Source organism: Cetorhinus maximus, unplaced genomic scaffold (genome assembly GCF_964194155.1).
Source record: "Cetorhinus maximus unplaced genomic scaffold, sCetMax3.hap1.1 HAP1_SCAFFOLD_323, whole genome shotgun sequence".
Lineage (NCBI taxonomy): Eukaryota > Metazoa > Chordata > Chondrichthyes > Lamniformes > Cetorhinidae > Cetorhinus > Cetorhinus maximus.
Genome location: NW_027596273.1, coordinates 226,696 through 252,646, shown reverse-complemented (window position 1 = coordinate 252,646; position 25,951 = coordinate 226,696). Strand labels below are relative to the sequence as shown.

The 25,951-nt window shown below is 43.2% G+C and overlaps 1 protein-coding gene and 1 pseudogene across 2 annotated transcripts in view; both read right to left on the bottom strand.

Annotated features, from left to right (window-relative positions):
• The window catches only part of LOC144673277 (uncharacterized), a 28,462-nt gene extending 3,852 nt beyond the window's left edge, over positions 1-24,610 (bottom strand). The window contains 3 exon segments of the mRNA XM_078535191.1: positions 18,604-19,744; positions 22,375-22,491; positions 24,526-24,610. Of these exon segments, the coding sequence (XP_078391317.1) occupies positions 18,604-19,637 (1,034 nt within the window). The 5' untranslated portion in view covers positions 19,638-19,744; positions 22,375-22,491; positions 24,526-24,610.
• LOC144673274 (uncharacterized) overlaps positions 1-25,951 on the bottom strand; it is a 159,666-nt pseudogene that overhangs the window by 114,551 nt on the left and 19,164 nt on the right. The gene's annotated exons all lie outside the window — the stretch shown is intronic.

Below are 25,951 nucleotides of genomic sequence, written 5' to 3'. Positions count from 1 at the left end.
CCCACATTCACATCCAAATCGTTAATATATAACACAAACAGCAAGGGTCCCAACACCGAGCCCTGTGGAACACCACTTGAGACAACTTTCCATTCGCAAGGGCATCCATCAACCATTACCCTTTGTTTCCTGTTACAAAGCCAACCTTTTATCCAGTTCGCCACATTATCCTGAATCCCATGGGCTTTTACTTTCCTGACCAATCTGCCATGTGGGACCTCGTCAAATGCCTTGCTAAAATCCATGTACACAACATCCACTGCACTACCTTCATCAACCCTTCTTGTCACTTCTTCAAAGAATTCAATCAAATTTGAGAGGCAAGACCTTCCTTTAACAAATCCATGCTGACCATCCCTGACTAGTCTTGCTGCATTTGGACATGGACTGCTTCAGTAACTGAGGAATCGTGAATGGTGCTGAACATTGTGCAATCATCAGCGAAAATCCCCACTTCTGACCTTATGATGGAAGGAAGGTCATTGATGAAGCAGCTGAAGATGGTTGGGTCTTGGACACTGCCCTGAGGAACTCCTGCAGTGATGTCCTGGAACTCAGATGATTGATCTCCAACAACTATAATCTTCTTTTGTGCTAGCTATGACTCCAACCAGTAGAGAGTTCCCCCCTGATTCCCATTGACTCCAGTTTTGCTAGGGCTCCTTGATGCCACACTCAGTCAAATGCTGCCTTGATGTCAAGGGCAGTCACTCTCACCCCACCTCTGGAGTTCAGTTCTTTTGTTCATGTTTGAACCAAAGCTTTAATGAGGTCAGGAGCTGAGTGGCCCTGGCAAAACACAGACTCAGTGTCATTGCTCTGCAAGTGCTGCTTGATAGCACTGTTGATGAACCCTTCCCTCACTTTACTGATTATCAAGATTAGACTGATGGGTCTGCAATTGGCCAGGTTGGACAAATCTAAGCAATTTTCCACATTGCCAGGTACATGCCAGTGTTGCAGCTGTACTGGAACAGCTTGGCCAGGGGCGTGGCAAGTTCTGGAGCACAAGTATTCAGTACGATTGCCGGAATATTGTCAGGGCCCATAGCCTTTACATTATCCACTGCCTTCAGCCATTTCTTGATATCATATGGAGTGAATCGAATTGGCTGAAGACTAGCATCTGTGAGGACGGGGACCTCTGGAGGAGGCAGAGCTGGATCACCCACTCAGCACTTCTGGCTAAAGATTGTTGCCCATCATTGAGGGTGGGGATATTTGTGGAGCATCCTCCTCCGGTGATGGTTAATTGTCTACCACCATTCACGACTGGATGTGGTAGGACCGAGAGCTTAGATATGATCCGTTGGTTGTGGAATGGCTTAGCTCTGTCTATCGCTTGCTGCTTATGCTATTTGGCACTCAAGTAGTCCTGTGTTGTAGCTTCATTTTTACGTTTACCTCATGTTGCCCTGGTATGCTACCTGCACTCTTGATTGAACCAGGCTTGGTGGTAGTGGTAGGGTAGGTGATATGTTGGGCCATGAGGTTACAGACTGTGGTTGAGTACAATTCTGGTGGTTCTGTCTTGAGTTGCTAGTGTTGTGCCACACAACACGATGGAGGGTATCCTCAATGTGAAGGTGGGACTTCGTCTCCACGAGGGCTATGATTCCTTGAGTATGAGCATGTCAGGCTGTTGCTTAACTCATCTGTGAGACAGCTCTCCCAATTTTGGCAGCAGATGATCGTAAGGAGGACTTTGCAAGGTCGGCAGGGCTGAGTTTGCTGTTGCTGCTTCTGGCCTAGGTCAATGCCAGGTGGTCCGTCTGTTTTCATTCCTCATCCAATTTCTGGCAGTTGTTTGATAGAGTCAACCACATTGCTGTGGGTCTGGAGTCACATGTAGGCCAGTCCAGGTAAGGACAGCAGATTTCCATCCCGAAAGGGCATTAGTGAGCCAGATGGGTTTTTACAACAATCGACAATGGTTTCATGGTTATCATCAGACTTTTAGTTCCACCATCTGCCGTGGTGGGATTCAAACCTGGGTCCCTAGGGCATTACCCTGATCTCTGGATTACTTGTCCAGTGACAATAACGCTATGCCACCGCCTCCCCTATCACTGAAACCATTGTCTTCAGTCCCTTCTCCACTCGATAGCCACTGACTCCATCCCTCTCCCCAGCAACTGTCTGAGGCTGAACCAGACTGTTCACAACATCGGTGTCATGTTTCACTCCAAACTGACCTTCCGACCACATATCCGCATCATGTGAACATGCAAAGTTGGAGCATAAGTAGGCCATTCGGCTCCTCGAGCCTGCTTCGCCATTCAATATAATCTTGACTGATCTACTTGTATTTCAAATTCCACAGTCCTATCTATCCCCAATAATCCTTGATTCCCTTGCCTAACAAAAATCTATCTACGATAAAAGCAAAATGCTGCGGATGCTGGAAATCTAGAACAAAAACAAAATACCTGGAAAAACTCAGCAGGTCTGACAGCATCTGTGGAGAGGGATACAGTTGATGTTTCGAGTCCGTACGACCCTTCATCAGAACTAAGACATATAGAAATGAGATGAAATATAAGCTGGTAGAAGGGGGTGGGACAGGAGAGCTCGATCGGAGGCCAGTGATAGGTGGAGGCCAAGGAGAGACTGCCAAAGATGTCATAGACAAAAGGACAAAGGGGTGTTGACGGTGGTGATATTATCTAAAGAATGTGCTAATGGGGACATTAAGAGAAGCAAGCAGGACAAGCTAGTGGCAGATGGCCCTAGTGCGGGTGGGGTGGGGGGAAGGAATTGAAATGGGCTAAAAGGTGGAGATGAAACAATAGATTGAAATAAATCTAAAAATAGGAGGGAAAAGAAAAAAATATAGCTGTAAAATAATTATAAAGTATTGGAAAAGTGGGGATCGGAAAGGGGGTGGGGATGGAGGAGAAAGTTCATGATCTGAAGTTGTTGAACTCAATATTAAGTCCGGAAGACTGTAAAGTGCCTAGTTGGAAGATGAGGTGCTGTTCCTCCAGTTTGCGTTGAGCTTCACTGGAACATTGCAGCAGGCCAAGGACGGACATGTGGGTATGAGAGCAGGGTGGTGTGTTGAAATGGCAAGCGACAGGGAGGTCTGCGTCATGCTTGCGGACAGGCCAAAGGTCTATCTACCTCTGCCTTAGAAGTATTTAATGAAGCTGCTACCACCGACTTCTAAGGCAGAGAGTTCCAGAGTCGCACAACCCTCAGAGAAAAAAATTCTCTTCATCTTTGACGAAAAGGTCGACTCCTAATTTTCAAACAATGTCCCAAGTTCTGGATTCACCAACAAGAGGAAATATCCTTTGCACGTCCACCTTGTCAAGACCATTCAGGATCATATATACTTCAATCAAGTCACCCCTCATTCTTCTAATCTCCAGTGGAATCAAGCCCAGCCTGACCAACCTTTCCTCATAAGACAACGCACTCATTCCAGGTATCAATCTAGTAAACCTCCTTTGAACCGCCTCCAATGCATTTATATCCTTCCTTAAATAAGGAGACCAAAAACTGCGCACAGTATTTGAGATGTGGTCACACCAATGCCTTGCATAACATCCTTACTCTTATGTTCAATTCCTCTTGTAATAAAGAAAAACATTCCATTAGCCTTCTAAATTACTTGCTGTACTTGTATAATAACTTTTTGTGACTTATGCACTAGAACACCTAGATCCCTCAGCACCTCAGAATTCTGCAGTCATTCTCCATTTAAGTAATACTCTGCTTTTTTATTCTTCCTTCCAAAGTGAACTTCACATTTTCCCACATTATACTCCATTTGCCAGATCTTTGCCCGCCCACTCAACCTATCTATATGCGTCTGCAATCTTCTCATGTCATTTTCACAACATGCTTTCCTACCTATCTTTGTGTCATCAGCAAATTTAGCTCCCATGACTTCGCTGCCCTCATCTAAGTTATTGATATAAATTGTAAAATGTTCATCACATTGTGACAATCAGAAAAACAAGGATGAGGTCGAGCGTGTTCATATGGCTGCCAGACCTGCTGAGTTTTTCCAGGTAATTCTGTTTTTGAATCAGAAAAACACCCATTTCTGCACACTCTCTGTTTTCTGCCATCCAGCCAATCTTCTTTCCATGCTAATATGTTGCCCACTACACCAGGAGCTTTTATTTTCCGCAATAACCTTTGATGTGGCACCTTATCAAATGCCTTCTGGAAATCCAAGTATAGTATGTCTACAGGCTCCCCTTTATCATCACCATGACCACCCATTTCCACCTCAGTGACATCGTCCAACTCCATCCTTGTCTCAGATCTTCTGCTGTTGAAACCCTCATCTATTCCTTTGTTACCTTTAGATTTAACTATCCTAACAAAATCCTGGCTGGAACAATATAAATACACATTGTTGTTGTTGACTTAGACACATGTCACTGTTCCTTCATCATCACTGAGTGAAAATCCTGCAACTCCTTATCTCACAACATTATGGGAGCACCTTCACCACTCGGACTGCAAAAATTCAAGATTAAACATCATCATCTCCACAGGTAACTGTGCTGTACAATTCTAGGACTCAACGATTCTTTACAGGCATTCCCTGTTCATCAGCATGTCCCCTTCCTTTTTAAGCACTCCATGCTCAGTCATCATTTCCTTCATTTGCAGACATTTCCTGACAATCACCATTTTTAGAGACGCTCCCTAACATTTATCACTTTCTCTCCATTTAGAGACTCTTCCTGAACGAGCTGACATTGCGCATGCGCTGAGGCCTCGCCGAACTCACCCCAAAGTCAGACCCGAGCGGGAGAAACCAAAAACCAGGGAGTCGGGGAGAATTTTCACGCTTTCTAGTCGCGTCTTACATGGAAAATGTTGCCGGTTTTATTTTGGGATCTGGATCCACACTCGGTCATTGTAAAAACCTCCATTTTAAACCCGCTCGCTCGAGCTCTCTTCCCGTCCGTCGCCATCGCCCGCGCATGCTTAGATCACATTGCCCGGGGTGTGATTGACGGCAATTTGGGACCAATAGGAAGACGGGGCGGGACTGGAGGATCCATCAGAAGTGGCTGGCCCTCCAACCAATCGGAGTGAATGAGGGGCGGGGCTGAGCCCGGATCTCCCTCATTGGCTGAAACTCGGCATCATTTTGAAAGCTGATTTGTCTCAAACTCCAGGAGAAAACTGGGTCTTTCTGTTTGTGGCTTTAAACAGATGAAACCCTGTGGATGTGGAGCAAACATTTCAACATTTGTTAGTGAAATGGATTCATTCAGGACAGAGAGCAGGGATTATTTCTGGAAACTACACAGTGTAGCGATTGTTTCTCTTTGAACTCATCCCTTGGAGAACAGTGTGAATTAGTGGAAGAATTCACAGGCTGCTTCACCCTCCTTCCGTGTCTGGAACCATTTAATTCCAGCCGATTTGTTGATCCGGCTTCAGCAGAGAGTTTAATGAGCTCCCACAACTCATAATGGGAGTGTTCAGCCAGACCCGCCGGACACACCTATCCTGATGTCAACCCAGAATGAGCTGGAGAGCCGTCTCCACTCGCTAGGACTGTCTGCAGAGGGGTTTCTGGCTCAGAGGCGGGAATGTTTCATTTTTATCAACAACCCTAAACCCCTCAAGTTCCATTGAACTGACAGGGCCTCTTCATTTCTAAATACACTTCATTGTTTAAATAAAGTCTTGATTTTATGTTTGCAGCTTAATGGTGACACTTACATCATCTAACCACCTACTTCCTTGTGAGAGTGCACAACTACAGTAAGCTGCAGAAGCCACACCCTTGTGTATCCTCTACCAAGCCTCTCCTCATTCCCTTAGAATCAAACTATTCCTAACTTTGTCCAGTATTTTCATTATCCTAAAATGAAAGGTCTCTGTTTATTATGCTTAGTTATTGTGAATCTAATAAAGCTGCTCCAATGGTCATTCTAATTCAGTTTGTATTATGTTTAATCTTGGGCTATCATGTCTGCTTCTGTTTCTGCCTCATCTTCATGTTCAGTCTGGGTTCACTGGAATGAGCTTTCTATGGTCAGAATTCAGTTAAACAACCTGTTCATCTGCATGTATTCTCTCAGTGCCCTGGTGCCTGTGTTAGTTATTCAGTCATTGTTTAATACTTCGTCAGCAGCCTCTCAATTCAAGGATGACATCTATTCAGCGTGGTGAATTTCTGCCATTGGTCTTCTTTTGACTGAACAGACTGATTCTTGGCCTGCAGATCTTTTGGCTCATGGGGCAGGACATCCATGAAGTATTGGGATCTGGAGCGCAGCACTTGCTTCCATTTCTTTCCTTCTCTGCTGCTGCTCTGCCTCATCATTAACATGTTGTGACTCAAAGTGTGATGCAGCTTGATGGAAAAGTTGTCGCCATTCTGAACAATTGGGAGAAAGCTCCTCCAGGTCATTAAGGTCAATGCTGCTGCACTACAAGGTGAGCAGGCTGCAGAAAATTAGTTTGCATTTAATTAAATATTGAAGTTTCAGGGTTGATATGATGCCAATTTTTAAAATGATCAATGTGCTTGTGAGAGTAGATACAGGGAAACTATTTGCTCTGCTGGGGAATTGAGAACAAGGAGGCAGAATCAAAATAATAAAACCTGGAGTGAAATCAGGAACAACGTGTTCAGACAGAGGTGATGGAAATCAGGACCAACCTCCCCAAAAAGCTGTGGATGCTGGGGGGTCAAATGAATTTTTCAAGACATGAATCGGTCGAATTTTGTTAATTAAAGATAGCAAAGTAATTTGATCAAAGATGGGAAAAGGGAGTTGTGGTTGTCACATGGCTGTAAGACATAATATTTAACAACACAAGTGAATTATCGAACTTCTCTTCACATTTAAATGTAAATGTTTTGATAATATTTCTGCTCAATTTCAAACCGGGGCCCTTTTGCATGTTGGTGAACATGATAACCACTACAGCACAGAAACACTGCGCTGCCGAAACCCAATGGACCTGTCCACAGTGTTGACCTGTGTGGTCATGAAGCAGCACTTTGGGTCTTTGATTTGAAGAAAGAAATTCAGCTGCTATAATCAGTAATGCTGGAATCAGACTGATTTAGCAATGTCATCATAAAATTACATAGCACATTAGGAGACAATTTGGCCCATCGTGTTTATGTCAGTTTTTGCAATGAGCTTTCTGATCAGTCCCAATTTCCTTCTCTTTTTCAATTACCCTGATTTTTCTCCCTTTCAAGTCATTGTCCAATTCCCTTTTGAAAACTCGGTGTGAAGGGAAGCAATATTGAAAGAGGTGCAGGAGTTTCTGCAGTGTCCATGCGCACTGTGTGATCATTAACAAAGTCTCCCTGACTCAATGACATGAAGAGTTGGACTCGAGATTCTTCTATAGTTTTTGAACAAAAAAAAAGTATTTATGCAGCTGATTTCATACCGAACTTTCCAAAGAAGTTTAATCAGACCAAGCATGTCCTCATTTTTCTCAGTCACTATATACAATCCAATTCCCCTTTTTGTATAACCTTGAACAGATGCCATTATAGGAAAGGGGTAGTGTGGCCGAGCGGTCTAAGGCTCCAGTCTCTATGGAGACATGGGTTTGAATCCCACCGCTGCAGGAGTTTCGGACGGTTCATCTTTTCAGTCAGTTTAGCCAAATTCTTCCATGTGTGTCCAGGGCGTGTGCAGTGCTCCATTCTGGTGGAAAGATCGAGGAGAGGCAGCAGAAATTGCAGGACAGCCAGAAATAGGTGGGGCTGCATTTCTTCATTCGCTGCTGTAACCATTGTATGCTCTTAGGTACAGAACATTAAAAGGTACATGACGCGTGTGTACAGAGCTGAGCGGTTAAGGTAATTGGGTTTGAAATTCTTTAGAGTTTTCTGATACAAGTTCACATCCTGCCAGACTACATTTCTCACTGCTCCTGATTTAAGAATGATTTATCGAATTAATTATCTATTAAATGGACGAAAAGGTTTTCCAAATGCTCCTGTGTATTTTTCATTTCCCTTCATCTGCAAGCATTCACCAAAGTTGCAGGTGGAAATGGAACAAAAATGGAGCCAATTTGGTGACATCCATACTTTCTGGATGTTTGTCTTCCCTGGCACCTCTGTCACTCTTGGTGTCTATGTCTGTGTGTGTTTCTCACCTTGTGTCAATGTGGTTCAGTTCCCTGAGCGGGGAAACGCATTTTTGCCATCGCAACTTTGACTCACTTTCGTTATGTATCTTCATGGAAATGGCACAGAGAATAACAGTCAGTTTAAAAGTTGCAAGAGGAGATTGATCTTTCTGTATTCTTTCAGCAGTTGGCTCTGTAGCAGAGTGATTAGCGCACTGGCCTTGTAAACCGGGGATCATGAGTTTAATCCTTGCTGGACCTCCAGTTGAATTTAGCTTCTGCTGATGTTAGCTGTGGGGAAGAAAACAAATTGGCTTTAAAGAGATTTGGGCAACAAAGATAGCAGATAAAGCATAATTTCATAATAGGTGAAGGTGTTTGATTAAAAAATTGGTAAAATTATTAGTTATGTGACGAACTGAAAAAAGCAGGGAGGTTATGCTTCAGTTGTACTGCACACTGGTGAGACCACATGTGCAGTAGTGGTCTCCTTCTTTAAGGAAAGATGCAAAGTTAGAGTAGTAAAGTTAGTAGTTCAGAGAAGGTTTACGAGACTAATATCAGGAATGGGTGGGTTGCCCAAGCAGATTCTCTCTATTCCTACATATATTACCGACATAGTTATGCATTGTAAATGGGACAGATTAGGCTTGTATCCACTGGAGTTTCGAACAGTAAGAGGTGACTTGATCAAAACCTTTAAGATCCTGAGGGGTCTTGAAAAGGTGGGTGTGGAGAGGAAGTTTCCTCTTGTGGGATAATCTAGAACTGGGGGGTCACTGTTTAAAAATAAGGGGTCGCTCATTTAAGACAAGAATGAGGAGGATTTTTTCTCTCTCAGAGAGCCAGGAGTGTTTGTAACTTCTTTCCTCCAAAGGCATTGGAAGCAGAGTCCTTGAATATTTTAAAGGCAGAGCTAGATTTTTGGTTAACAAGGGGGTGAAAGGTTATTGGGTGTAGGAAGGAGGTTACCATCAGATCAGCCATGGTCTTATTGAATGGTGGAACAGGCTTGATGGGTCGAGTGGCCTACTTCTGTTCCTAGTTCGTATTTTTACATGTTCTTTGAGTCCAGGCTGTTTACTAACTCAGTGCTCGTATGTCACAAAGTCGAGAATGTTTGAAATTTTCACTGAGCAACATGTCAACAAACAGTGGATTCACTCAGTGCGATGGTGCGTACCAGTTCTATATGTGCAATCACAGAATAAATTTCTATTTGTTGCTTTCAACCCAATATTTCTAAAGGTTTGGATGTGAGGCACATGTTTGATCTAACTTATCTCATTTTCTTTGAAATAAATATTCGTAAAACTATTTGCCTGGGAACTTGCTGGATAACAGCAGGGCTGGCAAAGTCTGGACATTTCCTCGTAGCCAAAGGACTCAAAGCAGAACTGTGTCGGTAATATAAGTAGAAGCAGGAATAGAGAGAACCTACTTGGCCCTAGATAGTGTCAAACCACCAATGTTTGGGTTAACAGCTGAATTCGCTAAACAAGATGTTACACAAACACCCTGTGACCTGATGGTTAGGATTCGGTGCTCTCATCACCCAGATCTGATTCCCGGTCTTGCTGTTGTGCAAAATATCACAACCAGAAACTAATTACTGATTCAAAAAAAATCTATCATCCCCAACACCTCATCCCCTTCCCACGGCACCTTCCCATACAATCGCAGGAGATGTAACACCTGCTCCTTTACCTCCTCCTTCCTCACTGTTCAAGGGCCCAAACACTCCTTCCAGGTGAAGCAGAGATTTATTTGCATTTCTTTCAATTCTGTGTACTGTATTCGCTGCTCCCAATGTGGTCTCCTCTACGTTGAGGAGACTAAACGCAGACTGGCTGCCTGCTTTGGGGAACACCTTCACACAGTCCACAAGCATGACCCAGACCGGCCTGTCATTTGACATTTCAATTCACCATCTCGCTTTCATGTTCACATTTCTGTCTTCTGCCCTCTACAATGTTCCAGTGAAGCCCAGTGCAAGCTGGAGTAACAGCACCTGATCATCTGATTAGGCATTTTACAGCCTTGTGGGCTCAGCATTAAGTTCAACAAATTCACACCATGAACTCTGTCCTCCATGTTGTATTTTTCCACCCACCACCATCCCCCCGCCCAAGAGTCAGTCTGTATCTTGTTCTCAGACAGAGCTGTCCCTTTGGGCGGGATTTTCCGGCCCCGCTCGCCGCCAGGATCATCAGGTCCCGCCATGACGGGGCCGCAAATTCCCGAGCTTTTAGTGCAATTAGCACATTCAGCTACTTTGCTTTCAGACAGTGCTGACATTTATTCTGCGATCAACACCTGCTTTAGTCATGAATACTATCATTATCATTCCCTTTGTCTTGTGTTCCATGACATCTTTGTCATTTATTCTCTCCTGGCCTCCAACATATGCCTGACCTTTCATTTTGCTCCACCTGCTCCCTCCCTCACCCCTGCAACAGCATTAAAACCATCACATTCCTAGTTCTAAGAAGAGTCACATGGACTCGAAACTTTAACCACGTCCCTGTCTCCACAGGTGCTGCCAAACCTTCTGAGTTTTTCCAGCATTTTCTGTTTCTTTTGTCAGATTTCCAGCATCTGCAGCATTTTGCTTCTATTACAGATTTAAAAAAGAATCATTTTCGACACAAACATTAACTCTGTTTCTGTCTCCACAGATGCGAACAGACCTGTCGATAACGTTAGTGCCCTCTGTTTTTATTAGAGCACGAATTACTGGCTTTATCATAACATAAAATACATAGCAAGTTGGCGAAATCAGTGAAATGATGGGCAGAGTTAAAATTCCACCTGGATGATATTAGATAGAACTGGAAATGTCTGAGATGGAGAGTGGGAGTTAAAAGGTGTAACATGAAAGTGGAAGAATTTGATGTCAGTCAAATACTTTTCATGGTGAAAGTCTGCCATGCATTACCTTGTAAGTTTCACAGGAGCTGCAATGATTAGGTTGGTGGGTTTTGGATGTGGAAATTTGCATTTCTACAGCTTCTGGTACTATTTCGCCACACTGTCGATTTCATATTCCAGCCAATAGCAAAGGTTATTTTAATTGTCTGAAGAAGTAATTTGTGTTCTATTTGAACATGTCATTTTGTAGGAGGTCTCTGTTGAAAGTGGTCTGGAATGAAAAAACAATGGCAGAAGTAACCTCGATAAATTCTATTTCAGGGCATTTTCCATGATGGTCTAGTGGATAGGGTTCTCCACTCTCAGCACCATAACCTAGGCTCGATTGCCAGTCAGGGAATAAAGATTTATTGCTCCTAAAAAGATATGCTTTAATTCCTGATTGAAAACAAAAAACACAACAGCTTTTTCAGAATCAGTGGAGTGAGTTGAAGTTTCGCATCAGAAATGGAAATGTCACACCTGCTTCAGGTCAAGAACAAATACAGATGCTGAGCTGGGAAGTGAAAGAAATAAAAAGGAGGGCTGCGATAGGTTGCAAAGCATTGGCTGTGGAGATGTTGGTGCAAGGCAGAATATGAGTGGGAATGGGGCAGATTTTACTGAAGCGTTATGTGTAGTTCTGAGAATGGCACCTTAAAAAGGATCAATATTGATCATGGAAACAGCGCTGTGCCGATCCACCAGGACATCAGTTCTGGGATGTAAGTGGACATTTTACCCTCCATAAGATTGAGGTCATTCAAAACTGCTGCCCGTATCTAAATTCGCAGCAAGTCCCATTTCCCTATCATCTCTGTGCTTGCTAACATACATTGGCTCCTGGTCAAGCACTATCTTTAGTTAAAATTCTCCTCCTTGTTTTCAAATGCATCCATAAACTTGCTCATCCCTATCTCTAATCGCCCAGAATCTCAAAACCCTCTGGGATATCTGCGCTGCACTAATTCTGGCCTCATTCCTCATCACAATTGCACCACTATTAGTGACTGTGGTTTCAGTTGCGCAAGCTCCAAGCTCTGGAATTCCCTCCAATCATCTCTCCGCCTCTCTACCTCACTCTCTACCTCATTCTTCTCCTTTTAGACACTCCTGAGAAACTTACCTCTTTGGTCAAGCTTTTGGTCATCTGATCCAATATCTTCTAATGTGGGCCAGTGTCATGCTTTGCTATATAATGCTCCTGTGGGACGTTTCGCTGTGTTAAAGGTGCTATATAAATAAAAGTTGTTGCAGCTGTATTGGTTAAGGAGAGCATTGCAGTGCTGGAGAAAGAGGATGCCCCAGAGGGTTCAAGGGCAGAATCAATTTGGCTAGAGCTAAGGAACAAAAAGGGTGCAATTACATTGCTCGGTGTAGTCTATAGACCACCAACTAGTGGGATGAATGTAGAGGAACAGATCTGCAGGAAAATTACAGATAGGTGCAAAAATCATAGAGTAATTATAATGAGGACTTTAATTACCTCAATATTGACTGGGATAGTGGTAGTGTAAACAGCGGAGAGGGGAAAGAGTTCCTAGTGTGTTTTCAGGAGAACTTTCTACAGCAGTATGTGTCCAATCCAACAAGAAAGGAGGCACTTCCAGACCTCGTTCTTGGAAATGAGGTGGGCGAAGTAGATCAGGTGTCAGTGGGGGAACATTTAGGAGACAGGGATCATTGTATCATAAGGTTCAGGATGACTGTAGAAAAGGACAATGGGCACCAAAGCAAAATACTGTGGGTGCTGGAAATCCGAAATAAAAACATGAAATGCTGGAAAACCTCAGCAGGTCTGACAGCAACTGTGGAGAGGGAAACAGAGTTAACATTTCGAGTCCATATGGTTCTTTTTCAGAGCTAAGGAGAAGTAGAAATTTGATGAAATTTATACTGTTCAAGGGGGTGGAGAACGTGAAGCTGGATAGAAGGTCAGCGATAGGTGGGGGCTAAGGAGAGATTGACAAAGATATAATGGACAATAGTCAATCCAGAGTAAGGATAATTAACTGGGGAGAGCCGACTTCAATGGGACAAGAAGGGAGCTGGACCGGATATACAGGGACCAAAGGTTGGCAGGAAAAACTGCAACAGAGCAATGGGCTACCTTCAAAGAAGAATTGGTTCGGGCAGTCAAGCTATATCCCCTCAAAAGGGAAAGGTAGGGCAAACAAATACAGAGCTCCCTGGACGAAAAATGAGATCGAAATTAAGATTAAAAAGGAAAAAGTGTGATTATCACAGGTGTCAGGTGGAAAATACAACTGAGAACCAAACAGAATACATAAGGTTCAGAGGAGGTGAAGAAGCAAATAAGAGAAGCGAAGAGGGATTATGAGACAAGACTCTCAGTCAGGGAATGAAGCTTACAGCAAAATTCAGTTAATGCTGGGAATCTGAATTAAAACAGAAAATTCTGCAAATACTCAGCAGGCCCAGCTTATATGGAGAGAGAAATTGAGTTATATTATGGTCCCAGCTGATGTTACTACTGGACAAGTCATATATTAGGGTGGAACACGTCTTGATAGATCCTAACTTTTATTTTTTGTTTAGAAACGAGGAGGGCAGCGATTGAACTGAGTCACAGGAGTCAGCTGATGAACTTTGAATAAAAGAATAAAGCATTTATTAAACAAGAAAAGATTAACAATATTAAAATACTCCTTCACCCACAACTATATATTTACAGATATATACAGATTTGTAAGGATGACACAAGTAACAAAAGCTATCTTATACTGTAATGTTCACAGTTAGTACACATTCCATGTAAACCAATAGGCAACTTGTGGTCAGACACACCACACTCTGAAACCAAGTGACAGATGCCACCCCAAACAGATGCAATGGATCTTTCATCAAATCCCCCTTCCCCAGACACTTATCACACCATGAGCCAACCGGTCTCAATGAACCCAATCTTTGACATGAGGGTTTACAATCTCCACTCTCAAGAAACCTGCATGGAATCTTCTCCCAAATGACACGTTTTCTCAGATGCCATCCACAAGGGTCCACCTCCAGGGTTTCAAACTCTCCATCTGATGTCCCTATCCCCTGGATCACCACGTGCATTCAAGCCTTCTTCCACACACTCTCTCTCTGGTTCAGCAATGCCAACAGAACACCACTGCTTCACATGCCATGGTGAAGAGTTACAGACATTCAACTGTCTACTTGGATCGTCTGTCTTCTTGCAAGCCTATTTTGCTTTAAGTCTGCTTCCTGCAGCTTTCTCCCCTTTTAGCTTGGAGTCTTCCTTCCTGCTCCTTGCTTTCACTTGCACTGAACAGGATCTTTTCCAGATTCATGTCCTTGTCCTTAGACTTAACTATCCTCTTGGGACCTTTCCTGTTCCACTCCCTGGTTTTTGGGGCTTTCTTCTTTAGTTTTTGGAACCTGCTCTTGAGTTTTCCACCTCCTGTGTCCAGCTTCTCCCGTCACCTGACTCAAACTGAACTCAAACTGCTTTCAATTTCTCCGTGTCTCTCTGTCTGAGCCCCCTGTTGCTAGACAACAGCACAGTTTTTTCTACCTTGTGTTTGTTTAACTCCCCTTCAAGAGTCGTAAAACCTAATTAAAATGCAGGCATCTTTTAAAGTGAAACTGAAACTCAAGCTCCACCCTTTCTTAACACACAAATACAGAAATAGAAATCAAACTTAAACTTAAAGATAAAACTAATAAAACACCTGCAAATACAAATACAACTTACTTAAACTATCTACAGTTCATAACACTTTATCCTTTGAAAGAAAGAAAGTTTCACAACAGTGAATGTGTTTTTACAATGGCCTTACATCCGCCAAACACAAACTTAACATCATAAACCTCTAACAATAGCTTATTACATACTATATTAATAAATCTACCATCTATTTGCACAACTACACGTGTTATGTTGTACAATTACAAAAATTTAAGCAAAACAAAGTCTATAAATGTAACAAAACTGGCAGAATTTGTCCACCATAACATTATCATAACTCAACCCCTGTGGTTCTTTTTTCTCTTATTCCCAGTCTTTAACTCAGCAAAGAATGTTTAATTTAAGGCCACAGCCAAATCGTCCTTTTCCTCAGCTGTAGGTGCAATTCCATCCTCAAGCTCATTTTCCGAACTCACATGTGATAAATTCTCATTTCGATTTAGCAAAGTCAAAATGCCAGTTTTGCACATTAACATCTCATTTCTTCTTTGATCAAAACCTCTTTTCATCATTTCATGGATGGTGTTGAGATGCCTTTTATGTTTACACAAACGGGTTTCCTACTCCTGCTTGGTTTAATCTTTAATTTTTTAATGATCTTGTTTCTCCCAATCCCATTTTAAACAGGTCTTCTCCACTTCTCTTTCAGCAGCATCAATTGTTTTCTCCCTTTGGAATTTCATTGTTTGTTCTAACTCTTCAACTCTTTTGCACAATCCATGAACCATATCATGCCAGTGCTCACTCAGCAGGCTTTGAATGGTCATTTGCAAACTGTTGAATTGCCTGAATTCCAACTTCTGTATCTTGTATATTAGCACTGACAAGCACCTGTAAATCAGTGTCTCTAGTGAATGAACTGAAAGGGTAATTTTGCATTTTCAGGCCTTTTTGTTGATGCTTCTTAGTTTCCAATTCTGTAGGCACTTCAGTTTTTTCTGCACAGCCCATTACTGAAGTTGATACACCAGTAATGTTACTTGGATCAGTTTTTTTGCTCAATTGGACCACAATTCAGCAATAAATGTTTACTCACAGAACAACTTCAGAACGGTGACACTCCATACCACACACTTTCTCCTTCATTTCCTCCAGTTTGCATTGAAGTTCGAGAACCTCATTATTCTTTTCCTGATGAAGCTCTAACCGTTCGTTAGTTTTGGCTTTAAGTTCTGCATTCAACCAATTATTCTGTTTTACCAACAATTCCTTTTCTTGTTGAAGGCATTTTCCACGATACTTCATAACAACTTCTGATGCGTGAAGCTCATCAAGTTTTAACTGAAGATTGAACTTTGTTAAATTTGCTTCTACAAATAAATCATTTAGGTATTTCAAGTCCTCCGTCAAATGCCCTACTCTCCATGGCTGATTCTCAATTGTTCTCACTAATTCTCATTTTTCATTAGCCAACTCTTCTCTTGTACGTGAAAGTTGGTTTCCTGCATTAATAAGGTTTTCCTTCAATGTTTGCTTCATTTCTGGCCATAGTAATTTTCTGAAATTTGTTAAGATCAGCATGATCAACTACCTGCTGCCTGCTGCAGTACAGTTATCACCACATCACTGTCTCCACTAGCCAAATCATTACCCAGAACAAAACCTACCCCCTCAATAGATGATTTAGGAATAATTCCCACCGTAACAATTCCATTTACAAAGTGACTTTACAAGTTGACTTTACACAAAGAAACAGGTTAATAAATTCCATTAATACCTCGTATTGATACTTCTTCCTTCATAAAACTTCCTGGAACACAAATTGTATCATCAGCCACCATCAATGGCTGATCTGCTCCAGTGTCTCTAAAAATTTTGACTATTTACTTATTTTGCTGGAGGAGTAATGGAACACTTCTCTCTTCCAGACTAAACATCCAGAACCTCTAATAGCCTGCCTTCCTTCAGCAGTAATCAAAGAAGAATTCTCTGGACTACCCTGAACCATACCCCCCTTTCCTGTGGGTTCTAAGGGCACACGTTTCACCTGGACTACTGCTACAGTTTTAACAACCATTTCCTTTTCTGATGCAACCTTTCCTGAGGATTCCTTGGACCTTTCTTTGTATCTTGTCCCAAATGATGCTTTCGCTCAGACACCTTCCACAAAGGTCCACCTCCAGGGTTTCAAACTCTCCATCTGATGTTCCTCTCCCCAGATCACCACGTGCATTCAAGCTTCCTTCCACGCATTCTCTCTCTAACTCAGCTGTGCCAACACAACACCGCTGCTCATGTGCCCAGAGTAAAGAGTTACAGGCCAGCTGTCTCCTTGGATCTTCTTACTTCTCGCAAGCCTATTTTGCTTTAAGCCTGCTTCCTTCAGCTTTCTCCCTTTTAAGCTCGGAGCCCTCCTCTCTGCCCCTTGCTTCCACTTCCAGGTTCCTATCCTTGTTCTTGACTTAACTGCCCTCTGGTACCTTTCCAGTTCCACTGCTTGGTTTTGCTGATTTTCTTCTTCAGTTTTTGGAACTTGCTCCTGCAGTTCCCACTCCTGTGTCCAGCTGCTCCTGGCACCTGGCTTCAACTGAATTCAAACTGCTTTCGGTCTCTCTGTGTCTCTCTATGTGGGCCTCCTTTTGGCAGACAACAGCAGATTTTTTCTACCTTGTGTTTGGCTCCCCTTCAAGAGCTATGAAACCTAATTGAAATGCAGGCATCTTTTAAAGTGAAACTGAAACTCTAGCTCCCCCTTTCTTAACACACAAATACAGAAATACAAAACAAATTTAAACATAAAGCTAAAACTCATTCCTAACATCCACAAATACAAATATATCTTACTTAAACTACCTCTACTTCCTAACAGTTGCAGCAGCAAGTAAATGAGGTGGGGTGAAGACAGGTAGCATTATGGAGATTGAACTATCTGGTATTAGTGATGGTGTGGATATGTGGTCAGAAGCTCATCTTGGGGTCAAATCTGAACCAAGATTGTGAACAGTGTGGTTCAACCTCAGACAGTTCCCAGGGAGCGGGATGGACTCAGTAATTAAGGAACAGTATTTATAGTGGTGACCGAATGGTTTTGGTCTTCCCAATTTTTAACCGAAGGAAATTTCTGCTCATCCAGTACTGGGTGTCGGATAAGCAGATTGATAATTTAGCTACAGTAGCGGAATGGAGAGGGATGGTGCTGAGGTAGAGCTGGGCATTGTCAGTGTACATGTGAAAACTAACACGGTGCTTTTGGATGGTGTCACCTAGTGGCAGCTTGTAGATAAGAAATAGGAGGGACCAAGGATAGATCCTTGAGGGACACCAAGAGCAGGAACTTTGGAGAGGAAAGGACGGTTGAGATGGAGTGGTAGTTTGCAAAGATGATGGGGGTCAAAGGTTGATTTTTAGGATGGGCGATGTCAGTGGATTTAAAGGTGAGAGAAACAGTACCAAAAGAGAGAGAGAACTGCTAACAGTATCAGCTAATGTGGGGAAGATGAATAATCAGCAGCTTAGTGAGAATAGGGCCAAAGAAGTAAAAGGTCAGGGACAAGATGAGCTCTGAGAGGCCATAACAGGAGACAGGAGCAAAACTGGAAAAAGATGTGAGTTCAGGGCTCAGATATGAGGGAACTTTAGAGACAGTTTGTCCCGGTGGGCTAGTGGATGGGAGGGAAGCAGCAGAGGCAGCTGATTGGATTGTCTCAATCTTAGTGACAAAGAAGCTCCATGAGCTCCTCACGTTTGTTGTTGAAGATGAAGATAGAGGAGATGGGGAGAGGGAGAGCCCTTCAAAAGTAACTAACTTACGTTTGAGATATTAAGAAGACTTAGCACACTGTATTTAACACAAAGATGATTTATTTTACTTTTATCTTCAATATCAGCAGACACAGACCACAATGAACATGGTTCAGTCCTGAATGTGATTAGCAGCAAAATCCAATCACTTGTGAACTCGCTGGTGTTTCAGAAGGTGGGACATCTGAGTGAATCCCTTCCCACACTTGGAGCAAATGAATGGTTTCTCCCCAGTGTGAAGTCGCTGGTGCGTCAACAAGTGGGATGACTGAGTGAATTCCTTCCCACACTCAAAGCAAGTGAATGGCCTCTCCCCAGTGTGAACTCGCTGGTGCGTCAGCAGGTTGGATGACTGAGTGAATCCCTTCCCACACTCGAAGCAGGTGAACGGACTCTCCCTAGTGTGAACTCGCTGGTGTCTCAGCAGTGTGGATGACTGACTGAATCCCTTCCCACATTCAGAGCAGGTGAACGGTCTTTCCCCTGTATGAGTGCGCTGGTGTACACTGAGTTGAGATGATTGCCTGAACCTAGTTCCACAATGAAAGCACCTGAACGGTCTCTCATCAGTATGAACACGTTGATGGAACATCAGCTCCTGAGAGCTTTTATAGCACTTCCCACAGTCTAAGCATTTAAAAGGTCTCTTGTCGGTGTGAACTCTTTAATGTGCCATCAGGCTGGATGAATTAATGAATCCCTTTCCACACTCAAGGCAGGTGAACGGCCTCTCCCCAGTGTGAACTCGCTGGTGTGTCAGCAGGTGGGATGAACAAGTGAATCCCTTTCCACGCTCGGAGCAGATAAATGGCTTCTCCCCAGTGTGAGTTCGCTGGTGTGCACTGAGGTCAAATAAATGCCTGAAACCAGTCCCACAGTGAGAGCACCTGAATAGTCTCCCATCAGTGAGAACTCTTTGGTATGTCAACAGGTTACATGAATGAGTGTCTCCTTTCCCGCATTCGGAGCAGATGAATGGCCTCTCCCCGGTGTGACTGTGCAGACGAGTTTTCAGTTCAGATGGGTGATTGAATCCCTTCCCACAGTCCCCACATTTCCACTCTTTCTCCCCATTCTGGCTGCATTTATGTCTCAACAGGTCAGATGATCTGCTGAAGCCTCGTCCACACACAGAGCACGTGTACTGTTTCTCTCTGCTGCAAACTGAGCTTTTTCCTTCCATGTTCAAAATCCAACGATATTCAGGTTACAATAAATTGGGCGACTCCATCAGATTCTGAAGTGATATTTGGTTTCAGTTTCCTGACTGAATCCTCTCCTTCTAATACCCTGTAAATTTAATTTAAAACAGAGAAAAGAGAGTGAGAGAGAACCCACTAAAACACAAAGGCAGATTGTGAAATTGAGCGGAATGAATCTAGTAATTTGTGGGGCCGGCACTAGGAAAAAGTGACCATGAAAACTGCTGGATTGTCATAAAAACCTAACTGGTTCACTGATGTCCTTCAGGGAAGTGAACTTTCCAACTAGACTGGGCCTATGCAAGACTCTGGCCTCCATGGTAGGAGAGACAGAGAGAGGTGATAAAGACAGTGGGTGAAGGAGAGGGATTTTATATACCTACAGTTTGACCATAACTCTAACAAAATCTCCCAAACCACTAACTTCCCACCACCTAGAAGGACCAGGGAAGCATATGTATGTGCATACCATCACCTCCAAGTCACACACTATCCTGACTTGTCTGATATCCAGTATTGGATGAACAGAAATTTCTTGCATATAAATACTGGGAAACTCTTTCGAGTTACCAACAGTCACAGATTGCAACTTCTTTCGAGTACAATCACAATTCTTGGTTTTCCAGGAGTGGGACATGAACCCACAACCCTCTGATTCAAAGGCGAGGGTGCTATGGACTGAGCTACAAACTCCATTTCCCAGCCACTGACTCCATCCTTCTCACTGGCAACTGTCTGAAGCTGAACCAGACTGTTCAAAACTTCAGTGTAATATTTCACCCCAAGATGAGCTTGCAACACGCATCCACATCATCAGACAGACTGCCTATTTCCACCTCAGTAACATCACCCGGCTCCATCCTAGTCTCAGCTCACCTGCTGCTGAAACTCTCAACCATTCCTCTGTCACCTCTAGACTTAACTATTCTAATGGACTCCCAGCTGGGCTCCCAGATTCAACTCCACCATCCAAAACTCTGCTTTCCACTTCCATACTCGCACCAAGTCTTGTTCACCCATCGCCATTGTGCTTGATGACCTACAAAGGTTTCCGGTTAAGAAGAACCTAAATGCTCAAATTCTCATCCTTATTTTCAATTTCCTTCATGGCCCCTCCCTATCTCTGTAATCTGCTCCAGTCTCACAACCCTCCACAATATCTGCATTCATCTAATTCCCACCCCCTGAGCATTCTTGATTTTAACTGTGCCACTTTGGTGGTTGCACCTTCAGATTCCAAGGCCATGAGCTCTGGAATTTCCTCCAAAAACCTCCCTGCCTCTCCATCTCAATTTTCTACTTTAAGACACTCCTTAAAACCTATTTAACCCAACCTTTCGCCACCTGCCCTAATATCCACTTATGTGGTTCGATGTCAAATGTTGCTTTCTAACATTTCTGTGAAATGCCTTGGAAATTTTATTTTGTTAAAGATGCGATAGAAATACAGTTTGTTGTTGCTGATTTGGACATTTATCACTGTTCCTTCATCATTACTGGGTGAATCACCTGTAACTCCTGACCTAACAGCATTATGGCAGCACCTTCACCACACAGACTGCAGCGGTTCAAGAAGGTCAAACATCATCTCCTCCACAGGTAACTGGGGATGGGTAATATCTGCTGCTGGTCTTGTTAATGACACCAAATGACACCAAAATCCCATTTAAACTTTTAAAATATATATATTTGCAAAGCAGGTTAAAAACATCCATGGAAATATTTGTTTCTAAAACAATACGTTTTTATGTTGTACAGTGTCTGTTCAATAACCCGATTTCCCTAGAAACTACCTCCTTTGACAATTTCACATTGGAATTTTCTGGGCCTGACTGGGTTCCATTGTCCTCAGGGTCAAACCCAGGTATCTCTTCTCCTCTATCTCTGCAACAGCTCAAACTGATGCAACAAAGGCTTTGAAAAGAAAATTGGATAAGCACCTGGAGAGAAAAAGTTGGGCTGCGAAGAAAGGGCAGGGGAGTGGGACTGGTTGATTTGCTCTTGCAAAGAGCCAGCACAATGGGTGAAATGGCCTCCTTCTGTTTTGTAATCATTCTTGGACTGCATGAAAAAAGATCAACACTGGAGGCCAGAGGCCAAGCTCTGGAACAAACACTCACCCCAATACAATTCAGTTCCTAATTAGTTCATCTCTGTTTCTAGACTCGATTCTGTGAGCAACACCTACAATCAAACAAAAACAAAATAATGCAGTTGCTGGAAATCTCAAAAATGATGAGCAAGTGCTGGAAATACTCATAAGAGTAGGCAGTAACTAAAGGAAGGCAAAGAGAGTTAATGTTTCAGGATGTGCAGAATGAATTAAGGGGAATAAAACTGGAGCAGAATTTGATGGTCAATTTAAGCTCAGAAGAAGATAAATGATCTCTAATGCAGGAAAAACAATTCCTGACCATGGGAAGATAAAACTGGTAAATCAGCAGTGAATAGACAGGGGATGAGCAGCAGTGGAAACCTCATTTAGACACAGCTGGTAGGAATAGCAGTAAAGCACCAAACATGGTTAAAAGATATCCATTGCTCAAGGCAGAGGAAATTACACAATGGCAGGGATTGAGGACAGTAGAGGTGAAACAGAAGGATAGATGGGCATGGATTCAGATCCACAGAAAAGGAGCCACACCAGCTCCAGAGCAATGTAACCACAGCACAGCACTAAAAGTTCTAAATTGTCAATGAATGTTCAATAATACACACCTCTGAAACAATTTCAGTTTTCAATATTAAAATATCCTGCTGGAGTCTGCAGCTGGAAAGATATCAGAAGCACCGGAGTCAGAGAAAAATCTGGCAGTTTTGAAATCTTCTAACTCCCTGTAAAGGGAGATTACAAAAGATATAAGCAACAGTCGAGGTTAGAAAATCAGAAGAGACAAACATTTCTCTTGGTTTGAGTTTGCTGTGTGTAAATCCTCCCCTTCTAACCCGCTGGAAAAGGAGTGTCCAAAATCCATCACTGTCAGTCTAGGATAGAAATTCACAACAATTCAAGGGACCCCTCTCTTGCCCAGGATTACTTAAACAAGGGCATAGGTGCATTGGAAGCAATTCTGAGAAGGTTTGGAATGAGGATATTTATCTTCTGAGGGAAAGTTGAGCAGGTTGTGCCTATACTCATTGGAGTTTAAAAGAATGAGAGGTGATCTTATTGAAGCATGCAAGATTCCGAGGTAGCTTGACAGGATAGACACTGAGAAGATGTTTTCCCTCACAGAAGGATCTAGAATCAGGGGCCACAGTTTAAAAACAAAGGATCTCCCATTTAACACTGAGGAGGAGAAATTCCTTCCCTCTGAGGATTGTCAGTCTTTTGAATTCTCTTCCCCAGTGAGCAGTGGAGGCTGGTCATTGAACATATTCAAGGCTAAACAGCCATGACATTACTAAGAGGGGAAGCAACCTTGATGGGCCGAATGGGTGCTCCTAATTCTGATGCTCTCATTTTTCTTCAGACATCCACCCATGCATCCTGCAGCATATTGCCCATCCTCTAATCTGGGCCTGTCATTAGCTCTTGTGCACAAAGTGGGCGTAAAATCAACGAGGGAATGATTTTCTCTCCTGGGCACTGGGACCCTGAAGCCCCGTTACGTCACTAATATGATCCCGCCCCGTTACGTCACTAATATGATCCCGCATGCGCACTGCTGCCGCTGAAGCAAGATGTTCGCGGAGAAACGCCTCGGAGCTGTAGACTCGGGACCAGCAAGATTTTATTTGGGGCTTGATACCTACATCGGGTTTTGCACTTCCTTACATCTCCCTCCCCACCCTCACTTCCAGGCTGTGTTCCTTCCACCCGCACTCGCCCATCGCCAAAATCCTCCCGCATTCGCACGGCTCCGAGCAAAGTGAGACTGCGCATGCTCCAGATGAGTCAGCGCTGCGCCTGCGTATTAGCCTCCTGCAGAGAGAATAGAGCACATTCACACCCGCAGGGAATCCTGGGTAATAGCCTTTGTAATATCCAAACACAGAAAAGAAAATCATTTTGTTGCGCAATTGAGATAAATTAATTTAAAAAATCCCTTGAATCTGTGCGCTGCTATGTTCCATTTCTAAAAGTGATTTAAACATCTGCTCTCCTGTGGAAACGCCCTGAGATTTTAGAACGTTTCCCATTGGTTTCGCTCTCTCTATCACCTCTGAAGGTTCTCACTTTGCCTGGCTTCAATCCTACAGTCACTGGTTGCTCTAGCTTTCCCTCGCTATCTCCTGATACTGAATATTCGCCGTTTTATAGAATGATACAGCACAGATGGAAACCATTCTGTCCACCATGCCTGTGCTGGCTCTTTGAACGATAGAAACATAGAAAGTAGGAGCAGGAGAAGAGGCTGTACACCATAGGAAAGACTTTCCTTCATCCCTCGCAGCTAATAAGGACTCACCCATCCTACATGATTAGGTTTTCTATCACAAGGGTGGCCTCAATTTGAATAGGGTCTCAGAAAATAATTAGTTTTGTTCAGGGATCAGATAGGGAGCATGTTTCCCTTTAGAGCCCTTGGAGAATAAATACTGTGTTTGATTTTATCCAACTGGAACACGATGTGAATGGTGCTCGTGCTCCTGGACTGTGTCCAGGGTGAAGTTCTGTTCCTGCCATATGATCCTCCCCCAAGGTTGTCCTTTCAGAGCTATTTACGATTGGTGGCTGAGCATGCACCCAGACCTGTGTTTCTCAACTCTGTCCAAATTAATCCGGCCCTGCAAAATGAAAGGTCCCAATGGCCATATCCTATCTGAATGATGGCCCTGAGGAACATTGCAGATTTATGATACAGGCCCACTACCCACAGTAAAAGGATGAGACCAGTATATCCTCGTAGCTAATGGAATGTTTACCTAGTGGATTGAAGGATTCCCTTTCTGTAAAAATGATGCAGTCACTACAGCTAAAATCTTCTGGAAACAGATCTTTACCAGATAGGACTTTCTGAAAAGGATAAAGAATGATAATGGTTTGCATTTCACAGCAGAAGTAATGCAGAAGCTCTGTGATCTTATGGGTGTGCAATAACATTTCCACATCCCCTACCACCCAGAGTCCAGTGGGATCGTCGAGAATTATAGAAATGACACTGAAAAATCTGTCATGAATGGAGCTGATGATCTAGTCAAGGTCAATAACTGGGTCACTGCCTTGCCTGGTGTCTTAACCATTCACTCCCCTCTTGTTCAGTCCTGGTCACGGCCCATGATAGGTCGGCCAATCCAGATTGTGAATCCTCCCGGGGTCCCACTCCTCATTGCTACTCGACAGGCTCTGGACCAGTTTCTCCAGAACCTCCAACAAACCTCAGCATTCTCCCTGCTAAAGGCAGTGGAGAAGATGGTGCTGCCCGTCTCAACACCTCCAGGGAGAACCACCCCACCCATTACTTTAATTATTCAATGTGAGATGAAGTTATGTTAAAAGCATTGTGAAAAGGGGTGGGATTAGAAAGCTAATTGGGAAAGTCCATTTGATGTTCTGGATAGATTGGGAAAAGCAAATCTTATATTAGCGAATTGGAAACGAGAGAAGGGAACACAATATCTGAGTTACCATGAAGATCAGTGCAAACTGTACAAAATGAAAAAGTCAGATAACCAGATGGAGAATAAATACTGTGTTTGATTTTATCCAACAGGGACAAGATGTGAATGGTGATCGTGCTCCTGGACTGTGTCCAGGCTGAAGTTCTGTTCCTGCCGTATGGAGCTCCAGCCAGGTGATGTTAAACACTCAGGTGGGAAAGACAAAAATCCAGAACAATAGTTTCAAAACAAAGCTGATTGATTTCATATTTACCCAGAATATTAAACTCCAGCCAAGTTAGAGAGGCTATTACTATCAGAAACAAGCACTGACTCTCAGGATGAACATGGTTCTGCCCTGGGTGTGATGAACAGAAACAATGATAGCAGAAGCCAGTCCTTGCAGTCACTTGTGAATGCGTTGGTGTCTCATCCAGTTGGATGTCTGAGTGAATCCCTTCCCACACCCACAGCAGGTGAATTTTATCCCGCACTGATTGTGACACTGACACTGTAAGCTCCTTTTACAGGCTAGCAGTGAGGGATGATTTACAGACAGAAACCTCAAACCAAACATCACATCAAAATCTGACAGGGTCACTCAGTTCATCAGGACCTGAATATCATCAGCCTTTAAATGTGGAAGGAGCAACGTTCTGCCAGTGGAAAAAGATCTTAAAAATAAGTGTGATTGAAAAATCCTGAGGCACACACACCCGAGTGAGAGTGTTCCAGTGAACTGACTGTGGAA